Source organism: Haliaeetus leucocephalus, unplaced genomic scaffold (genome assembly GCF_000737465.1).
Source record: "Haliaeetus leucocephalus isolate CR32 unplaced genomic scaffold, Haliaeetus_leucocephalus-4.0 Scaffold149, whole genome shotgun sequence".
NCBI classification, from domain to species: Eukaryota; Metazoa; Chordata; class Aves; order Accipitriformes; family Accipitridae; genus Haliaeetus; species Haliaeetus leucocephalus.
The window spans coordinates 551,516-567,651 of record NW_010972585.1 but is presented as its reverse complement, the minus strand read 5'-3'; the positions used below and the strand labels follow the sequence as shown (position 1 = coordinate 567,651).

Below are 16,136 nucleotides of genomic sequence, written 5' to 3'. Positions count from 1 at the left end.
TTATATGCTAAGGTTTACTTGTGTCTCAAGCATGTTTTAAAAGCTGTTAAAATTTAGGCTATGCATAAGACATTATTTTACCATGTTTACTTTATGATACAATCTTTAATGGATGACTGCACACCCTGTTTAAGCCAAAACCCAACCCAGTTTACAGCTATGTTTTGGTACAAAACATTTCACACTGTTCAGATTCTATCTTCCTCTGCATGTTCTACATGTATTCTCTCTTTGTCTTTTGGAGGCAATAGAGAGAGATGGAAGATAGATAGAATACAGTTGTATAGACACAATTAGGTGAAATGAAGGGCGTAATGTCTTTGGTTTGTTTTATTTGATGCACATATCTCTATCCCTCAGGACCTGAGGTTGCAACATTTTTTTTTTTCTAACCATTCCAGTAATCTAAGGCCTTATTCTGGCGTGAGGTACTGCACAGAACTGGAGGGTGGAAGGTTGCTTCAAACTAAGTGCTTAAGTTCAGGATTGTTTCTTTTTAAATGGTCTTCTCTGTGTATGGCTAAACACATGACTAAGAGCAGCGTTTATTTCCTGACAATAGATTACTGTGGATCTTTTCTCATCTTTGGTCTCTTGCAGGGCTTAGCTAATATTGAAGCAAAACTATATAACAAAACACTAGAAACTTTAATGATGTCTCCATTTACTGATCCTAGCAAAACAATTATGTTGATTTTTGTTTTCATGTATAGAGGGCTTTTCTTCAGTAAACTTTTTTCTTTCCCTTTACAGATTTCAAGCATGTGTCTATTTTGCATCTGTCTTTCAAGCTATGTCATGTGGTATCCATTACTTAGCATCTGTGTTCATGGCTGTTACTCCTAACTTTGTATGTGGGATCCCTGGAAATGTGAGTAGTGTTCTTTTCTACAACTCTTCTGAATCAAGTATAGAGGACATCTGGACACTATGGACATCAACAGAAAATTACATTGTAGTCCAGCTGGAAAATGGAGAAATTTGGGAACTTAATCAGTGCAGCAGGTTCAAACGAGAAGTCACTTTGGATCTGGCATATGAATACAAAGGCAACAAGTCCAAATTTCCTTGTTCTGATGGATTTCTCTATGATGACACAAAGTGGAAGAGCACTGTTGTTACGCAGTGGGATCTGGTCTGTGACCGAGAATGGCTTGCAAAATTAATCCAGCCTACATTCATGCTTGGAGTCTTGATTGGAGCAGTGATTTTTGGTGACATTGCTGACAGGTAAAGTGCCATCCTCTGAAAATTGTAGCTTCAAACTGCAGTAACTCCATGTGTATCTACCTGTTTTGTTCTATTCATTCATTGTGTATTCATAATTGTGTATTCATAATTATATATGCACAATTCAGGAGGTTTGGATATTTTTTTATTCACATATGTGTTTAATTCAATTTCTTTTTCCAATAGCCAAGTACTAATTTTAAAACGTTTTTGCAAATAATTTGCTTTTAGATTTTTTCCTACTTTATATCATCCATTGTGCTAGATTGCCCTGTGCAGCTAGTATTTGCTCTTACATTAATTATTTTTTTATTTTTTAACAGGAATAACAATAGTTAGTGGTAATAGCAACAGTAAAACCTAGGAGTAGATTTTCACCTCATTTTCCGTGAGAGATTCCTCATGGAAACAGAGATTTTTATTTCTGGATATGATAAACAGCTGAAGGGCTACTGGAAAGTTAAAAATCATTTATTTTAAAATCACAAATTTCCTAACCTCTGACATGGATACAGCTCTGTGGGGCTGTTAAAAAGGCCTCTGAGAGTTTGATCAGGCCCCACGTTCTTAAAATAAACATGCATACACTATTTTTCCTTGCTGTCCAATTGTAGTTTTTCCCTGAATGCTTAGCTTGAACTTCAGTCTGTTGAAGGTTAGTCCAGATAGGAGGAAAAATGCTTGTCAGTGAGCTGTGCTGTGGTTTCACTCGTTTACCAGCACGTACGAAGCTCTGTTTGAGGGCAAGGAGAGTCAGTCGTGGAGGGACTGAGCCCGACAGCCCCTTGCTCACAGTGCCAAGGCTGTCCCTCAGCCCGCTCCCCTCTGATGCTCCCTCCCTGGATGTCACCCCAGGTCACGCACGGACATCCAGCAGCAGAGCTGCACTCAGGAGCAATAGTGAGATCCAGGATGTACACCTCTATCCTCCTGCTTCTCTTGGGGTTCTCTCTCAACACAAACACACGTATTCCTACCTCGGAAGAATGCCCAGCTGTGCCCCTCTATCCATATGAGAGTCAAACGCCTAAGCTACGTTGTGCTTGGTTTTGTCTTGGGCAGTTTATGTACCTGTGTTTTTCTTTGAAGGCTGGTTTAGTGTTATTTATCTCTTTCTATAAAGGAGCATGTTAACTAACAGCTCGGTTAGGTGGAGGGTGACGTTTTATCCCACAGCTAACAGTATAAGCAGAAAAAGGAGACCAGGCCTGTTCTTTTTTGATTTTCCTTCATTAGCACAACGCTACTATGTGACAGTTACAACATGGGAATGCAGAAGTAAAGATGATCTTTTTTCAGTTTGGCTTTTAGAACACATGGAATCAATCCTGCCTCCCGATCCAAGGCTTTGTAAAACCATATTTAATACAAAACCAGAATATAATGCCAACATTTGTTCTGCGTCCCTTTAAATCGTTCATAGCTTTATTAATTAATACTCAGATGTCATTTATAATGTTACCATCATATTGTTCTCATTTCCATTAATTCAAGCTATGGACAGCCAGTTAAGATAATACACACATTCTGAGTTGCAGATTTACAGCTGTAGATTTTACAGCTGAAAATTATTATTTTCTGACACATCCTGGCTGGTGGGAAATAAGTTTGTGGGTTCCTCCCATTCCCAATTAACAGATTTCCCAACAGAAGAGCTCTGACAGCTAAGACTCACTGGGATCTCTTCTGGCAGGGATCAGAGACCAAATGTGCATGACTCCAGGTCAATGTTGGAGAAAAATAGGAGTTGTTTTAATGTACTACCAAATACTCATAGAGAAAAATCAACAAAGGAGCCCACACCCCTGAAGTCCTCAGACTCTCAGTCTAAATGTAATGTCCACATCTGTGAAAAGCTGTTCGGAGTGGAGTAGATGATAAGAGTCCAAGAGAATATTAGGGAAGATAGATTACTATCCAAATTGGTTGTTACTTTGGCAAGAGATGGCATGTATTATCACAGCTAACTTTTGTTGGAAATTATTAACTAGACATTACTTAATATAAAATATCTGAAAAAGCGAGTCTTACCTACTGTCCTCATAAATAAGACAGAGTAAATTTCCAGATTAGTTAGGTAGAAGTTAAACTTGAAACTGGAGGTGAGCATATGTAATGCCCACTTCTGCACATTGCTTCCAGCCAAGAGTTGTGGAATGGAAGTTCTGTCCATAGGAGCTTCCTTTTTCTTGGAAGTTGGAATTACTGAAAAATTACTGCAGGTAACTAAACCAGAGTTTCTGTGGTGAGTGAAAGTATCAAGTACCGTATTTTCAGACTCACTTCCAGATAGGCTTTCTGGAGTTGCAGGTGTATTTTAGTAGAATGTTTGTGGTTATTCATAATTTTATTACTACTGTGATTTGCAGACTGGGAAGACAGCGTGTTATATGGTTCACAAGTGCTGGTCAGTTTGTATTTGGCATCGCAGTGGCCTTCACGTTTGACTACTACAGTTTCGTGATTGTGCGCTCTCTCCTTGCTATGGTAAGAAAGGATGTTCACCCTGGCTCTTTTTATGTGTTATTTCCTACCCCTTCTGAGGAAAACCTCCCTTTTGTTATTATTTCCTCCCCTACTTCATTATTCTAAAGCCCCCTCTGTTGCACTTATTTCAGCAGAGCAGGGAGAGTCTGAATGTTCTTGGACCACAGCACTTTTCCTCTTTGAATTAATAGAAAGCGTCTGTATGAAGCAGTGTTTGGTACTTCCTCCATCCCAACCTCTGCTGGACTGGTAATTAAATACCAAGTGTAAGCAGCAAACCCTGCATTCTGCATTGCAGCTGTCATGGCATTTCTCTTTATTGTTAAAAATGGAGTATATTTTTCTTAAAATAAAAAACCTATAAGTATGATTTTTATCTCTACCATTTTGTGTGATGGAGGAGAGATGCACATTTTCTCTTCCATGCATCTCTTTGGTCTTTTAAGCTACATCTGGAATACTAATTACATAGGTACACATGTTTAACACCTAGATGTTTATACTGTACTTAAGGGTATTCCAGTGTATGTGTTTATGCATATCTATACACATACTTTTATATATATGTATGATATATATCTGATATATATTCAATATTTATACATAGTAACCAATTTTAAATTACTATTTTACATCCAAAAGTATAATATTTGTAGTCTTTCGCTATATAATGCATAAAGAAATTAGAATGCTATCACAAGAAAAATAATGTAATTTATTTAAAGTAGGTTAGAAATTTGAAAATAATCACATAATTGATTTTATTCCTGCTGACAGTACATTAGTCAAGACAGGACCTTGCATCTGGAGCTTCTTTTGCCTGATTAGAGCTCAGAAGGGTTTCCTAGCAGGAAAAACTGCATGGGCATTTCAGCCTTGAACAGTGAGATCAATAGGAGTCCCTCTACTGACTCCCTTGGCTGTTGATGCTAGGGGCTGTGGCAATTTAGAAAAGTGAAAAACTCTGACCAGACCAATGCTGTAGGTTTTAACTTCCCACTGGGACTGATTTGTGAGATGGAGGTCTAAAGCTCTAGTCCTGTGCCACTGAGATCAGCGCAGCTTTCCTATCAGGTTCAGTGGGTTCAGAATCAGAGATTATTAACTGGAATGTTCTGGTTTTTAACCAGAAAATAGTTTAATCAAAGCAATATACTGGAATATTTTCTAGTCTAGATTTTCTAGCTGTGTTTTGAAATGTTTTGAGATACCAAGAGTTTGACTGTTGCTAGAGAAATTGAAATATATATATATTCACTTATATATATATGTATATATTAAATGAAGAAATACTATAATGCAGAACATGCCAGTAATTGCATTGGCTAGATAATATATGAGGACCTATAACCATATATATGAGATCCTCTTCAAACATTGTAAAAATTTGATTTAATGAGATAATTTACAAGGGCGTGGAAGGTAATTCTCAGTAAATTTGCCATTCCCTGACATACAGATTATTAATAGTCTACTTAAAAGCTGAGGTCAAGATTTTCAAAGTGGCAATTACTTCAGGGGACCTCGTTTTCCCAAGTGTCCGGTTTGTGATGTCATTAAGAGACCTGATTTTTGGAGGTGAAGGGCTTAGTGACATCAGCAAATTAGGCTCTTTTTCAGGTGTCTGTCGCTGGCTGTCCTCCACTACAGAGAAGCATCCAAAATCACTTAACATTTTTAAATACAGTGTCTGGGCAGTCTGAAGGTTTTGAGTGCACTTTTTCTCCAGCTGATTTGTTTTCAGGGTTGCGTTTTTTTCTGTCAGTGTGGGACATGCCAGTGCATTGGCAATTAAGCATACGCAAATGTGGAACACTGTTGGCTGTTTGTTTTTACCGCTGTTGCACAAGGAGAGTAGATACAAACCTCACTCTTTTTTTTTTCTCTCTCTCCCATCCTCCCAGGTTTCAAGTGGCTATCTGGTTGTGGCTTTTGTTTATGTGACTGAATTTGTTGGCATAAAAGCACGAACCTGGGCTTCTATGCATGTCCATGCTTTTTTTGCTGTGGGAATTATGGTTGTGGCACTCGTGGGATATTTGGTTCGGACCTGGTGGGTCTATCAGATATTTCTCTCCATAGCAACTCTTCCCTTTGTCTTGTGCTGCTGGATGCTCCCAGAAACACCTCTTTGGCTCCTGTCAGAGGGAAGATACGAAGATGCACAAAAAGTAATTAATATAATGGCAAGATGGAATAAAGTAAGCACTCCTTGCAAAGTTTCTGAACTGTGCTCAGTCCAACAAGATGATCTGGTCAGAACGGGTGACAATGACACATCCTCAACAAAGAAGCACAACATCTTAGACCTGTTTTGTAACTGGCACATTGCAAGAAGGACCATCACAGTCTGGCTGATCTGGTTCACTGGAAGTTTGGGGTACTACGTCTTCTCCCTCAGTTCTGTCAGTCTAGGAGGCAATGAATATTTAAATCTCTTTCTCATAGGTAAATATTTTTGTACCTTATTCTGTTTGTGACAGAACTAGAACATAACATTTAGAAATGTCTATAGATTTGACAGCAGATTTTTTAACTTTGTTCATTCAATTATAAACCTTGTTCAAAAAGTTTCTTGCTAACTCTTCATAAAGTTGACTAACACAGGAGGAGTATTGTTCACTCCAAATCTCACTGTTTTGGGAAAAAAAAAAGATAATTTAAAATTTGTTGGTGTACAAAATTCTTCTCTGTCTTTGTGATTGTAAAACCATATTCTGCTTGTCTCCTTTTTGCCCTGCAAGCATGTAGCAGATCCACATAAACACCAAGGGAAGCAGACCAACAACACAAAATTCACACAGCTCTGTTAAAGGCACAAACTAGGAAAACGAGAGGAAAAAAAATATTCCTTTAATCACTTAGAGTCATGATATATTGAGTCTGTCTGTGTAGAAAATGGATTCATAATTCTCAAAAGCAAGAGTAATTTTAGTTTTCTCAAAAGTTTATTTTTAATTTAGTTGTAGTATTCTTTTAATTTTGTCAGTCTGATTGTAATCTTCCTCTGGTATGTAAGTTGTTTATAAAAGCAGCTCAGTGCATTCAAGGCCTGATCCAAAGTTTATTAAGATCAGTGGAAATATTCCATTGACTTCAGAAGACCCTAGATCAGGCACACAGCTCTGTGCCAGCAAAGAATTAAATCATGTGGTTTGCTTTATGCAACTGATTACTCTCAGTAAAGTGAATATGACTGTTCATGTACACAAGCACACAGAAGGACTGGGGCTCTTGTGAATTCTGTTTGTGTTGTTGCATACTATAGCTTATTGGTAGACTGATGCATTGAAGAGTGGCTGCTAGTGTTGCACAGATAATTAAGCTGTTAAGAGTGGAGTAGAGTGTGTAAATCACCATATACATCCCTTCCAAAAATATTTTAGCAGACTAACACTGAATAATTGCAACCTGCTTTTACCTACACAAGCCCAAAAGATTGTTTCCCAATATTATAAGTGTATTGACATACTATACGTGATTAGTAAAGGAATGCAGCATACTTGTGCAGGGCTTGTATCTTATGTTCTTCCTTGATTTTACATTGGATATAGTAGCATTCTTCATGAGCAAGTTGGATAAAAACATGTCTGAACTGGCTTAGGCTCCATATAGTTTGTCTAGGGGCAAATCATGTTTACAGAGGGTTTGTGAACAGTCCTAGTCAAATGCCAGTTCCTTCAGAGCTGCTGAAGTTTTTCTCTGGAAAGAGACATTAAGAAGAGAAGATCTAAATAAGAGTGGGATATTGTAAGCAGCTGCCCTCTTTTTAATGGAGAAGAGAGAAAGCTGGAACCGCACTCTCTGTATTTGTGGAGCTGACCCAGAAAACCAGACCTGGAGAGACCTTGCTTGCCTTTTACATTGGGGTGATTTGGGGCTGAAGCTGGGGGAGGTGCCCGTGGCTTCAGTTCTGTGCCCAAGTGGAAGCTGGCAAATCCCAAGAGGTGTGTCCGTGGGACACTAGCAATATTCCTTGTGGGCATGCTTAAGCTGTTGATGTGGAAATACCTGAAGCAGAAGAGCCACAAATGGAGAGCTTTCAGTCACAAGTCCCAGTGTCATAAAAGCAGAACCGTGGCCTTGCTGCTTTCTGTAATTTTCCACCCCAAAGAGAACAGAGCTGCTCTGCGCTGTGAAACCCACTTCCTTTGTCCTTCTCCATCCCCCACGACCGTATTTTAGACTGTGTTTTCTGCCTTCTGTTGCTATTTCTGTTACCAAATGAACTAGCCTGACACACTGGTTGTCTCTGGATTTCACTTATTTATTACCCCTTAGATTAAATTAATCCTCATAAAGGGGAAGTTAGAGTTATAACATGAATATGTGTAATCATGACTTAAAACGAAATAATTTCATACTGACAGGTGCTGTGGAGTTGCCTTGCTATATCATTGCTTGCATTGGGATGGACAAACTGGGAAGGAGAAACACACTCATTCCATTCCTTATTTTAAGTGCACTGATCTGTGTTTTAATTATGTTCCTACCTCAGGTTAGTCACATATTGTTGAAAGTGTTCCTGTAGTAGAAATTGATTTTAACGGCTCTTAAGTCTGTAGATGCAGCTGCTCTTTCTAAATCATATAGTTGCTTAAAGGCTGTTTTTAAATTGCAGCTGCCAGTCTAAGATAGATTTCTGTATTTTCAATACAGGATTCACTATCATTTCTGGAGTCACGTGTAAAATGTTCCCAGGGCTTCAGTGAACCAGGACTGGTAAAAAGTGAAATGGACACTAGTTGCTTATTGAGACCGATTTTTAAAAAAGCAAGCAATAAGTATTGCTTATTGTTTAAAGAAGGGTCACAACTTTTGAAAGATGTAAATCAAGTTTGGAACAGTGTTATTTTCTGGTATTTATTTTTCTGTGCTCTCTTTCAATAGGATTTCAATATATTAATTATCTTAGCAAATATGGCTGGAAAATTTTCAATAGGTGTGGCATTTGGCCTCATATATCTCTACACAGCAGAACTGTACCCAACAATTGTAAGGTAAGAACTTTTGCCAGTTATGTATTTTTCATTACTTTGCTGTTATTTCCTTTCTTTTGTTATGCTTCTGTGCCAGATCCAGCAGCTCTTGGCATCAGTGGTGGTAGTCTGAAAGACTTGGGATGGGATAAGTGCCTCAGCTGCTTCAGAGTTGCCTAGTGTTTGGCTGTACCATAAATTTGTGTTTATTTTTCATTCCATGTGCGTTGATTGGTTTCACCGGGGAACTAGAAGAATACTCAATACTTTCTTAAGCATTATTTATGCCTTTCTTAAAAGTCCTGGTTGTTCATCCTGTGGTCTATGCTGAAGGATTATATTTTTAACCTTAATTATAGAAGCAGCTGAATTTCACTACAATATAAATTTACATTGGTGTAGCAATAGCTTCCTAGTATAATTGTTTAAAGACATGTATCCTACTGATGTTTTAAGTGTCTGTGCATTTCTAATTGTTTCCTTTATCTGCCAGAATTCCTATCAAAGTCTTTGTTTTATGTGTAGGTCACTTGCTGTTGGAAGTGGAAGCATGATGTGCCGTGTAGGTAGTGTGGTTGCTCCTTTCTGTGTATATCTGAGAAGTGTTTGGATTTTCATGCCACTTGTAAGTATTTATTTCAGTGGTGAATGTTTCTGGTTTTGAAAAGGCATATGTGTCACTTGTTTTCTCAGGAACCAAAAGCTGAACTTTTATTTTGAAAAGGAAATTGAGTGAACCATTCTTGTTCTAAATTTTAAGTCTCGAAGATTAGTAACTTCATATTGTTAAAAGTATGAAGCTAAAGCAAAAGGGAGACTTTGAGTCACTGAAATCTCCTGAAATGTTTTTATGATGGAAGATGTAAAAATACTTATGCCCTGAATCCTAGTATAAAATTGATAAAAATATTTTCCATAAAAATATACTTCATCTGCCATGTAACATTTAGGAAGTCTCTTAGTCCATACTTCTTTATTCTGCAGGCCTAGAAGTTCTTGTCCATGCTCCTGATTTATTCTTACCCTTTTTCAAAGGTGTAGTCCTTCCATTCTTGGAATTCTCCATGGGTGGCTGTTTTTTCTTATATTATTCCTTAATCTTTTCCATGGCTTCCCTGGGACATTGCATCTTTGGAATAGCCTTCCAAAAGATCAAGAATGTCTTAGGCTTACTATACTTGGTCTTCACAGCTGTCCCAAAGCTCCCTTTTTGTGTTTTTCATTTACAAGAACTGAACAAAACAATTCATAAGGTGGAAAAAGAGAAGCAAATGGTATATTGATGAGGTTCATGGTGACTTTGACAAGCAACAGAACCTTGAATTCATTAAGCACATCCTACTTGTAGGTATATCCAGGTCGTGCTACCATTAGGTTTTGTCTTCTACCACCAGTTGCCCCAGGAAAACAGAGGTGGGACCATTCCTTCATGGACTTTGGGCATTGTGTCTGCATTATGGAGCTTCAGATCCATTTTGGACAAAATATTTTATGTATTTTCTGCTCGCAGATGAATCACATTTCTTCATTACACTTCTGTTATGAAGCATTTGCTGCTTAGAAATCCTGCAGCTATTCAATCCCTTTTTTCTCTTGAAAGATAGCTTATGCCCATATATGTAAAAACAGAAGGAATTCCAAAGTTTATATTAAAGCTTTAAGTAGAGAAGAGTTTATTAATGATTTAAAAATAGTTTGAGTTCTTTCAAAAACCCCTAAGGGTTCACTGTGACTGGCACACCAATATTATATGTAGATTATACAGGTCAGAAGGTGAAAATGTGACGGGATGTGTCTTTAACCTGGATTCTTACTCTAATTTTGTCTACCGCATTGGAATTCCCTGAAAAAGTGGCATCATGTCCTTTTGATTTTGCAACTGTAAAATCTTCAATTATAGATGCTAGAGATTGGTTTCAGAGAATTCTTGGGAAGCCGTTTCATTGTTTAAATGAATTACTTTCAGTTGTTTTGGATGAAGATTAAGAGGATGAAGGAGACCACAAATTAATTTATTCCCTCAAGCTCCTAAAAAATGTTTTCTTTCTTAATAATGGCCCCATACAAACCAAGATATCATCCCAGAAAAGATGAAGAAACATTTGCACAACAGAGTGGTCATGGGAGAACACTCTTTTTCTCTTGTCAGTGTTTTGCCTCTACTGGCTGAGATAAGCTTTATCTGTGCAGAAGTGCTGCAGTTAAACCACAGATGGGGAATGCTCAAACATGCTGGAGAGCAGTGCAAATGACAGTATAAACAGAGGAATTATTTCAGCTATGAACAACTCTCAGTGTACAAAAAGTATCCAGAGTATTTGTAGAGTTGTGTAGTACTACACAGTGAACAAGTTTTCCTTATTAGCTCCTATTATAAAAATGTTTGTCAGATTATTAAATAGGCTTGTCTTGAGTTGGAGCATAGCGTGCCAAGTCTCAGGTCATCTAAGTGTTTTGGAATGGAAATGAAATGAAATGGATTACATTTGTAAGTAAGCTGATATACATCATGTTCATCTATTGTATACACCATACATTGTCAAGAAGTTACTACTGCTATTCGTTTGACAGTCTGCCTCATGTACAGTTATGCCACCTGTGAGCAATGCAAGCATCTCATTTGAATGCCTGTAAATCTTGAATAACTTGCCAAGTATGTTTTTCATGTGACAACTTTCTAGAAAACTTACAGTAAAGCAACTGTTCCTTGTATAACCTATTTCTGTTTCTCAGCTGTTAAGAATTATGTTCTGGTAGCCCTTTAACAGACTTGATTTTTCTCTCTGATAAACCATAAATTATAAATTTAAAAAAACCTCCACTGAGGCCAGTAAAGTTAATGCAAATCCTATGTCTAATACTGGTGGATTTTCAGGACAGAATTTAACCTTTTTTTGTTGAAGTAGGAATTTTGTAAATAAGATCACATTTTAGATTGGTTCAGAGCCATCAGATGTGAGTATAAATATAAATAGCAGACCAGAATAATCATTTGTTCTCAGAGGTAAAAGTATTATTTTGTAGGGATATTTAATTCAAATTATCTCTTGTTCTAGACTAAATATATTAAGTCCTGATCTTAGACCACTGTGAAATTAATATTGTTACTCCAGGTAGGGAGGAGGACATATGAAAAATAGTGGTAAATCTTTTTTTGAAGTTTTTTACGGTAGCTGTTAGAAGCTGCTGGCTGTACTGAAGTGTTGGGAATACTTTGAGAGTTTGACTAAGCAGAAAGTCAGATTTCAAATTAAGACGCTGAAAAAGCAATGAATTTAAGCTGGTACTCCTGTGAAGTTAACTTCAGTGGAGATTAAACATACTTAAATACTTTGTACCATAGTACACTTTAATCCATAAGCATTTAATTCATTGACTATATCAGAAGAACATTTTCTGATGCTGAATTATATATGTAAAATAGTACATAAATACAAAATGCACACATTTGTTATGAGCAAGCAAAGGCCTAAATTATGTCAGATGCCTCATGAAGAAGCATGCTAAGGTAAGACTGCAAAGGGCTTGCTTTGACTAAACGTGAGTAACTTCATTTATAAGTGTGGTTACCGCCCCTGAAGAGGTAGATGACATTTGAGAAGTCCTTTCATTAATATACTGTGACTTAATTGTTTCACATTCTGTCTTTCGTAGGAGATATTGGAAAATGCTTTGTAGGGTCAGGGAGAAAGGAAACACACTGAATTAGTTGGCATGCAGCAGCTTTCACATTGTAAAAAAGAAAACTAACGTTGCGGAATAGAGCTAAGAGAGCTGAGATGAAAAGACAGGAAAGATGGTGGTGTGTACGCTTACAGAATAGTGAGAGTTTGCAGGGGAATAGGAGGTAGGTTCATGGGGAAGGAAAACATGAGAAGAATACAAAGTGTCTAAAAGACTAACTGAAACAGAGAAGACACTCATACTCAAAGCACACAGTGTTGCTTTAACCTTGTTCTGTTGGGTGTCAGTAATGACCCTGTTCTCATAAACTCCAACTGTATGGGTGTCCATAAACTTCAATAACCTTTACAGCCCTCAATATCCTCAAATACAAACTTATGACAGCCTAAAGGATGTGCATAAGAGAGGTTACTGTGAAATAGCTGCCATGTGTCAATTCATCCTGTCTTGCCATGGCAGAAAATCATATTTTACTAGTGGAGAAGAGTCTTGACAGTCAGAGGTGAGACTTTCATATTTTGGAATAGATTTTTAAATATCACTCCTGCCACATATATATGTCTACAAGGATTTCCCTCAGTTTGTCACTCAGTGCCATTTCGTCTGGTCCTATTACTGCTAGGATTTTTTTAAAATTTTTCATGGTAAGAGCATGATTATTTCATTTTCACTGTAGTTTGTACTATTCAACAGTATTTTGCTTAATTTTTTATTTTGTCAGCCTCTAATGCAAGTGCAAAAAGGAGTGTATGCAACAGTGTGAATTCTGATTCTCAAAAGAGTGCTTAGGACAAACTGTCCTCTTGTTTCAGAGGGGAGCGGAAGCAAAAGCAGCACGGTGCATGTGCATGAAAATAGCACTGTTCAAGGTTACAATGGAGAATTCCAATTTTAAAGCACCTTTCTGACTTGAAGAGAAAGTCTGGTTTAGCTGCAGATGGTAGCTGGCCAGTTCTTGTCTCAATCTCTGCGTGAGAGGCACAGGCATAATAATTCCAAATGTTCTCTCTCACACTTGGAAAGAAAGTATTAAACAAGCAGGACAGACCTGAGAAGCAGTATAGAGCAAGATAAGGATAATACAGTATCAAAGTGCACAGTCATAAAATGGAAAAACACTGAGGCCAGGCATGATGTACTGTGTGGAAGCATTTCTATCAAGAGAGATTTGGGTCATTTATAACCTGGTGTTGGAAGAAAGTCAGGGTTTTAATGCTGTTTTGTACTTCAAAGGAGGAAACTGAATTGTTCTCATTGAACAAGACACAGAAATTAAGGGAAAGAAAAGATACTCCTGGAGCATGTGTGTGCTTCTCTATCTACCCCACATGATCCTGATCCTTGCACCACACACGCTAACGTAGCTGTTGTTACAGAACTGTGTGCACCATGGACAAATCCAGGACGCAATCCCAGTGCAAATGTCAGTAGATGCCTGCACCCCTAACAGCTCTTTGAAACTCAGTTTGGCAAAGTATTCCTGTTGAGAGCTAGCTCATTATCTGCTCAAGAGCTCTCTTGAGCAGGGATGTGCACTTTTGTGGCTCCAGGCCGATGAGCCATGCTGAGAAATTCTGACATGGCTGTGTGCAGGAGGAACAGGAACACAGGTACAGGGGGAATAGGTTCAGGAGCTGGAGTGCAAATTGAGATTACAGGTGGCAGGGAAATTGTAGCACTATGAACATGCATGTAAAAATAAATGTATGCAATCCTAGAATCAGTTCTTAATTACATACCTGATAGTAGAAATACCAAATGAAGATATATGTATTGTTTTCTCAGACAGAGTTATTCCTCCTTGCACTGTATTGATCCTTTGTGAACAAAACACTTGAGTTGCTCTTCATTAATTCTGCTGCATAATCTTTCATTTATGCAACAAAAAAAGGCAGAGCTTTTATACAGTCAACATTTAAGACTTACAATCTTTGCTTTACATTACAGTTCCTTGTGCTTTATTTTAAATGTACTCTCAAGCAAGATCAAAGATATGCATAACTTGAAAGACATTTCTACATTTACAGCTACTGTTTATTTCTTCTAGTTGCTTGTTGGAATCATGGCTCTTCTGAGTGGAATATTAACAATAATGCTTCCAGAAACACTGGGAAAACCATTGACTAATACTTTGGTGGAAGCTACAGAAATTGGAAGAAACAAGAAAAGCTGTTCAGGAAAGACTCCAGCACACAGTGGTGCAGCATTAGAAAAGATAGAGATGTTTGGTCAAGAAGCAGTCAGCACTGAGAAATAAAGCAACAGCAAAATGGTTGTTGCCAATTTTAATCATTATCTAATTTATAAGATCTTTTTATTCAAGAAATGTGACTGTTCTATAATAACTGTGCCTTTTACTTTGTATCCAGTCTTGCCTTTTCAATAGAGCAAGTATATAAAACCTTTTCCACATGACTGAGGTACTGCAGAAAATTTGATTAGATTTCTAAAGCCCTTGTCAAACTTACCCAGACTTTAGAAAACCTGTCTGACTTACTGTGACCAGTTGGAATGATTAGTCTAGGTGTTGGAACTTACTTGATTGCACATATGTAAAAAATATGCCAATTCTTTGCTTCACATTTTCTGCAGTTAGATTTGTAAACCCACTGCAAAGTGCCCTGTCTGCTCTCGTCCTGTTGCAGCTGACGGTTATAGGCTTGGGACTTCAAAACGTGGTACACTGGGAGAGTTATAATTCAAGAGAGAAGCCTTAACATTGCATCAAGTCATATCAATAATTTTAAACTTAAACTAATTTATTCTTTTTTTTTTCAAGTTTTCTACTAGAAAAGGTGCCATTGCTAACAAAGGAAAGTATTCTGTGGAACAGCTTCCGACTGAAAAAATAATACTAAGTTTGCAAAATGTGCAAATAGTTTGTATATTCATTCTGTTGAATGGCAAATGTATTTTTATTACTGGTTTAGAAAAAATGTTCACTGGATCTACTGCTGTCTTAGTAAGTTCTTTTTAGTTTAGGTAAAACTAAAATGCCTGATGCCTTTGAAAGTCATATACATTCCAGACCGTTATTTCAGTTCTCCTCTTCTCACTTATTTCAGCTCAGATCTAGCATCAGATTGTTCATAACCTTTAAGAGCTACACCAGCAACTTTGCCAAATGCCTCCATCAAGGCCTTCTCAGTCCTCAGTGGAAAAGAATAAATGGCATATGGGCCTTATTCAGGCTCTCTGCACAGAGGTGGACTTAGTTATTAACAAATGGTTAGTAGGCATGGTATCTACACACCATTTTTCTCATACATCAGCTGTCTGTAGCTCATTTTTTCTTTATACCACACAAAATCAGTTAGAAAAATATAATTTAAAAAATGGTAGCTGGAGGACACTGATCATCAATAGAAGAGTTACCAGTTACTCTAGTAGTTTTAGTCAAAGTGTCACCTCATGTGTGCATCAACACTTACTTGCTGGTGCAGTGATTTCTGCCTTATGACTGTGGACCACAGAGAACTGGTAGATAGGAATGCATCATTCTGGCTGCTACTTTTATGGCTTTCTGTCCCACCTCCCATTTTCTAGTCTATCTCCAGACCTGGGGGGTTCTTCCTTGCCTGAGGATCTGTATCCTCTTCGCTTGGCCACCTTTGGTTTGAGGGGAGCAGTACAGGAACATTCTGTGTGTCGAGGTTCAGACAGCCTTCTCTTGCCTGGGCTGTGTAAACCCTGTCAGCCCTGGTTTGAAATCAGAATTTTTCTCATCTTAGGCACATACTCTCATGCTAGCTGGTG

The 16,136-nt window shown here is 37.8% G+C and overlaps 1 protein-coding gene across 1 annotated transcript; it reads left to right on the top strand.

Moving 5' to 3' along the window:
* Nucleotides 1–756: 756 nt before the first annotated feature.
* SLC22A16 (solute carrier family 22 (organic cation/carnitine transporter), member 16) lies at nt 757–14,720 on the top strand. Its single transcript, XM_010561651.1, has 7 exons — nt 757–1,230; nt 3,600–3,717; nt 5,622–6,165; nt 8,088–8,215; nt 8,608–8,717; nt 9,222–9,321; nt 14,428–14,720. Exons 1-7 carry the CDS (start codon nt 794–796, stop codon nt 14,635–14,637), a joined length of 1,647 nt encoding a protein of 548 aa, XP_010559953.1. The 5' UTR covers nt 757–793; the 3' UTR covers nt 14,638–14,720.
* Nucleotides 14,721–16,136: the final 1,416 nt, after the last annotated feature.

Bases quoted from the DNA above. Each gene is read 5' to 3' on its own strand.
- SLC22A16 (XM_010561651.1), top strand. From the start codon at position 794: ATGTCATGTGGTATCCATTACTTAGCATCTGTGTTCATGGCTGTTACT. The intron at 6,166-8,087 runs GTAAATATTTTT...TCATACTGACAG, and splicing joins TTTAAATCTCTTTCTCATAG to GTGCTGTGGAGTTGCCTTGC. The intron at 8,718-9,221 runs GTAAGAACTTTT...TTTTATGTGTAG, and splicing joins CTGTACCCAACAATTGTAAG to GTCACTTGCTGTTGGAAGTG.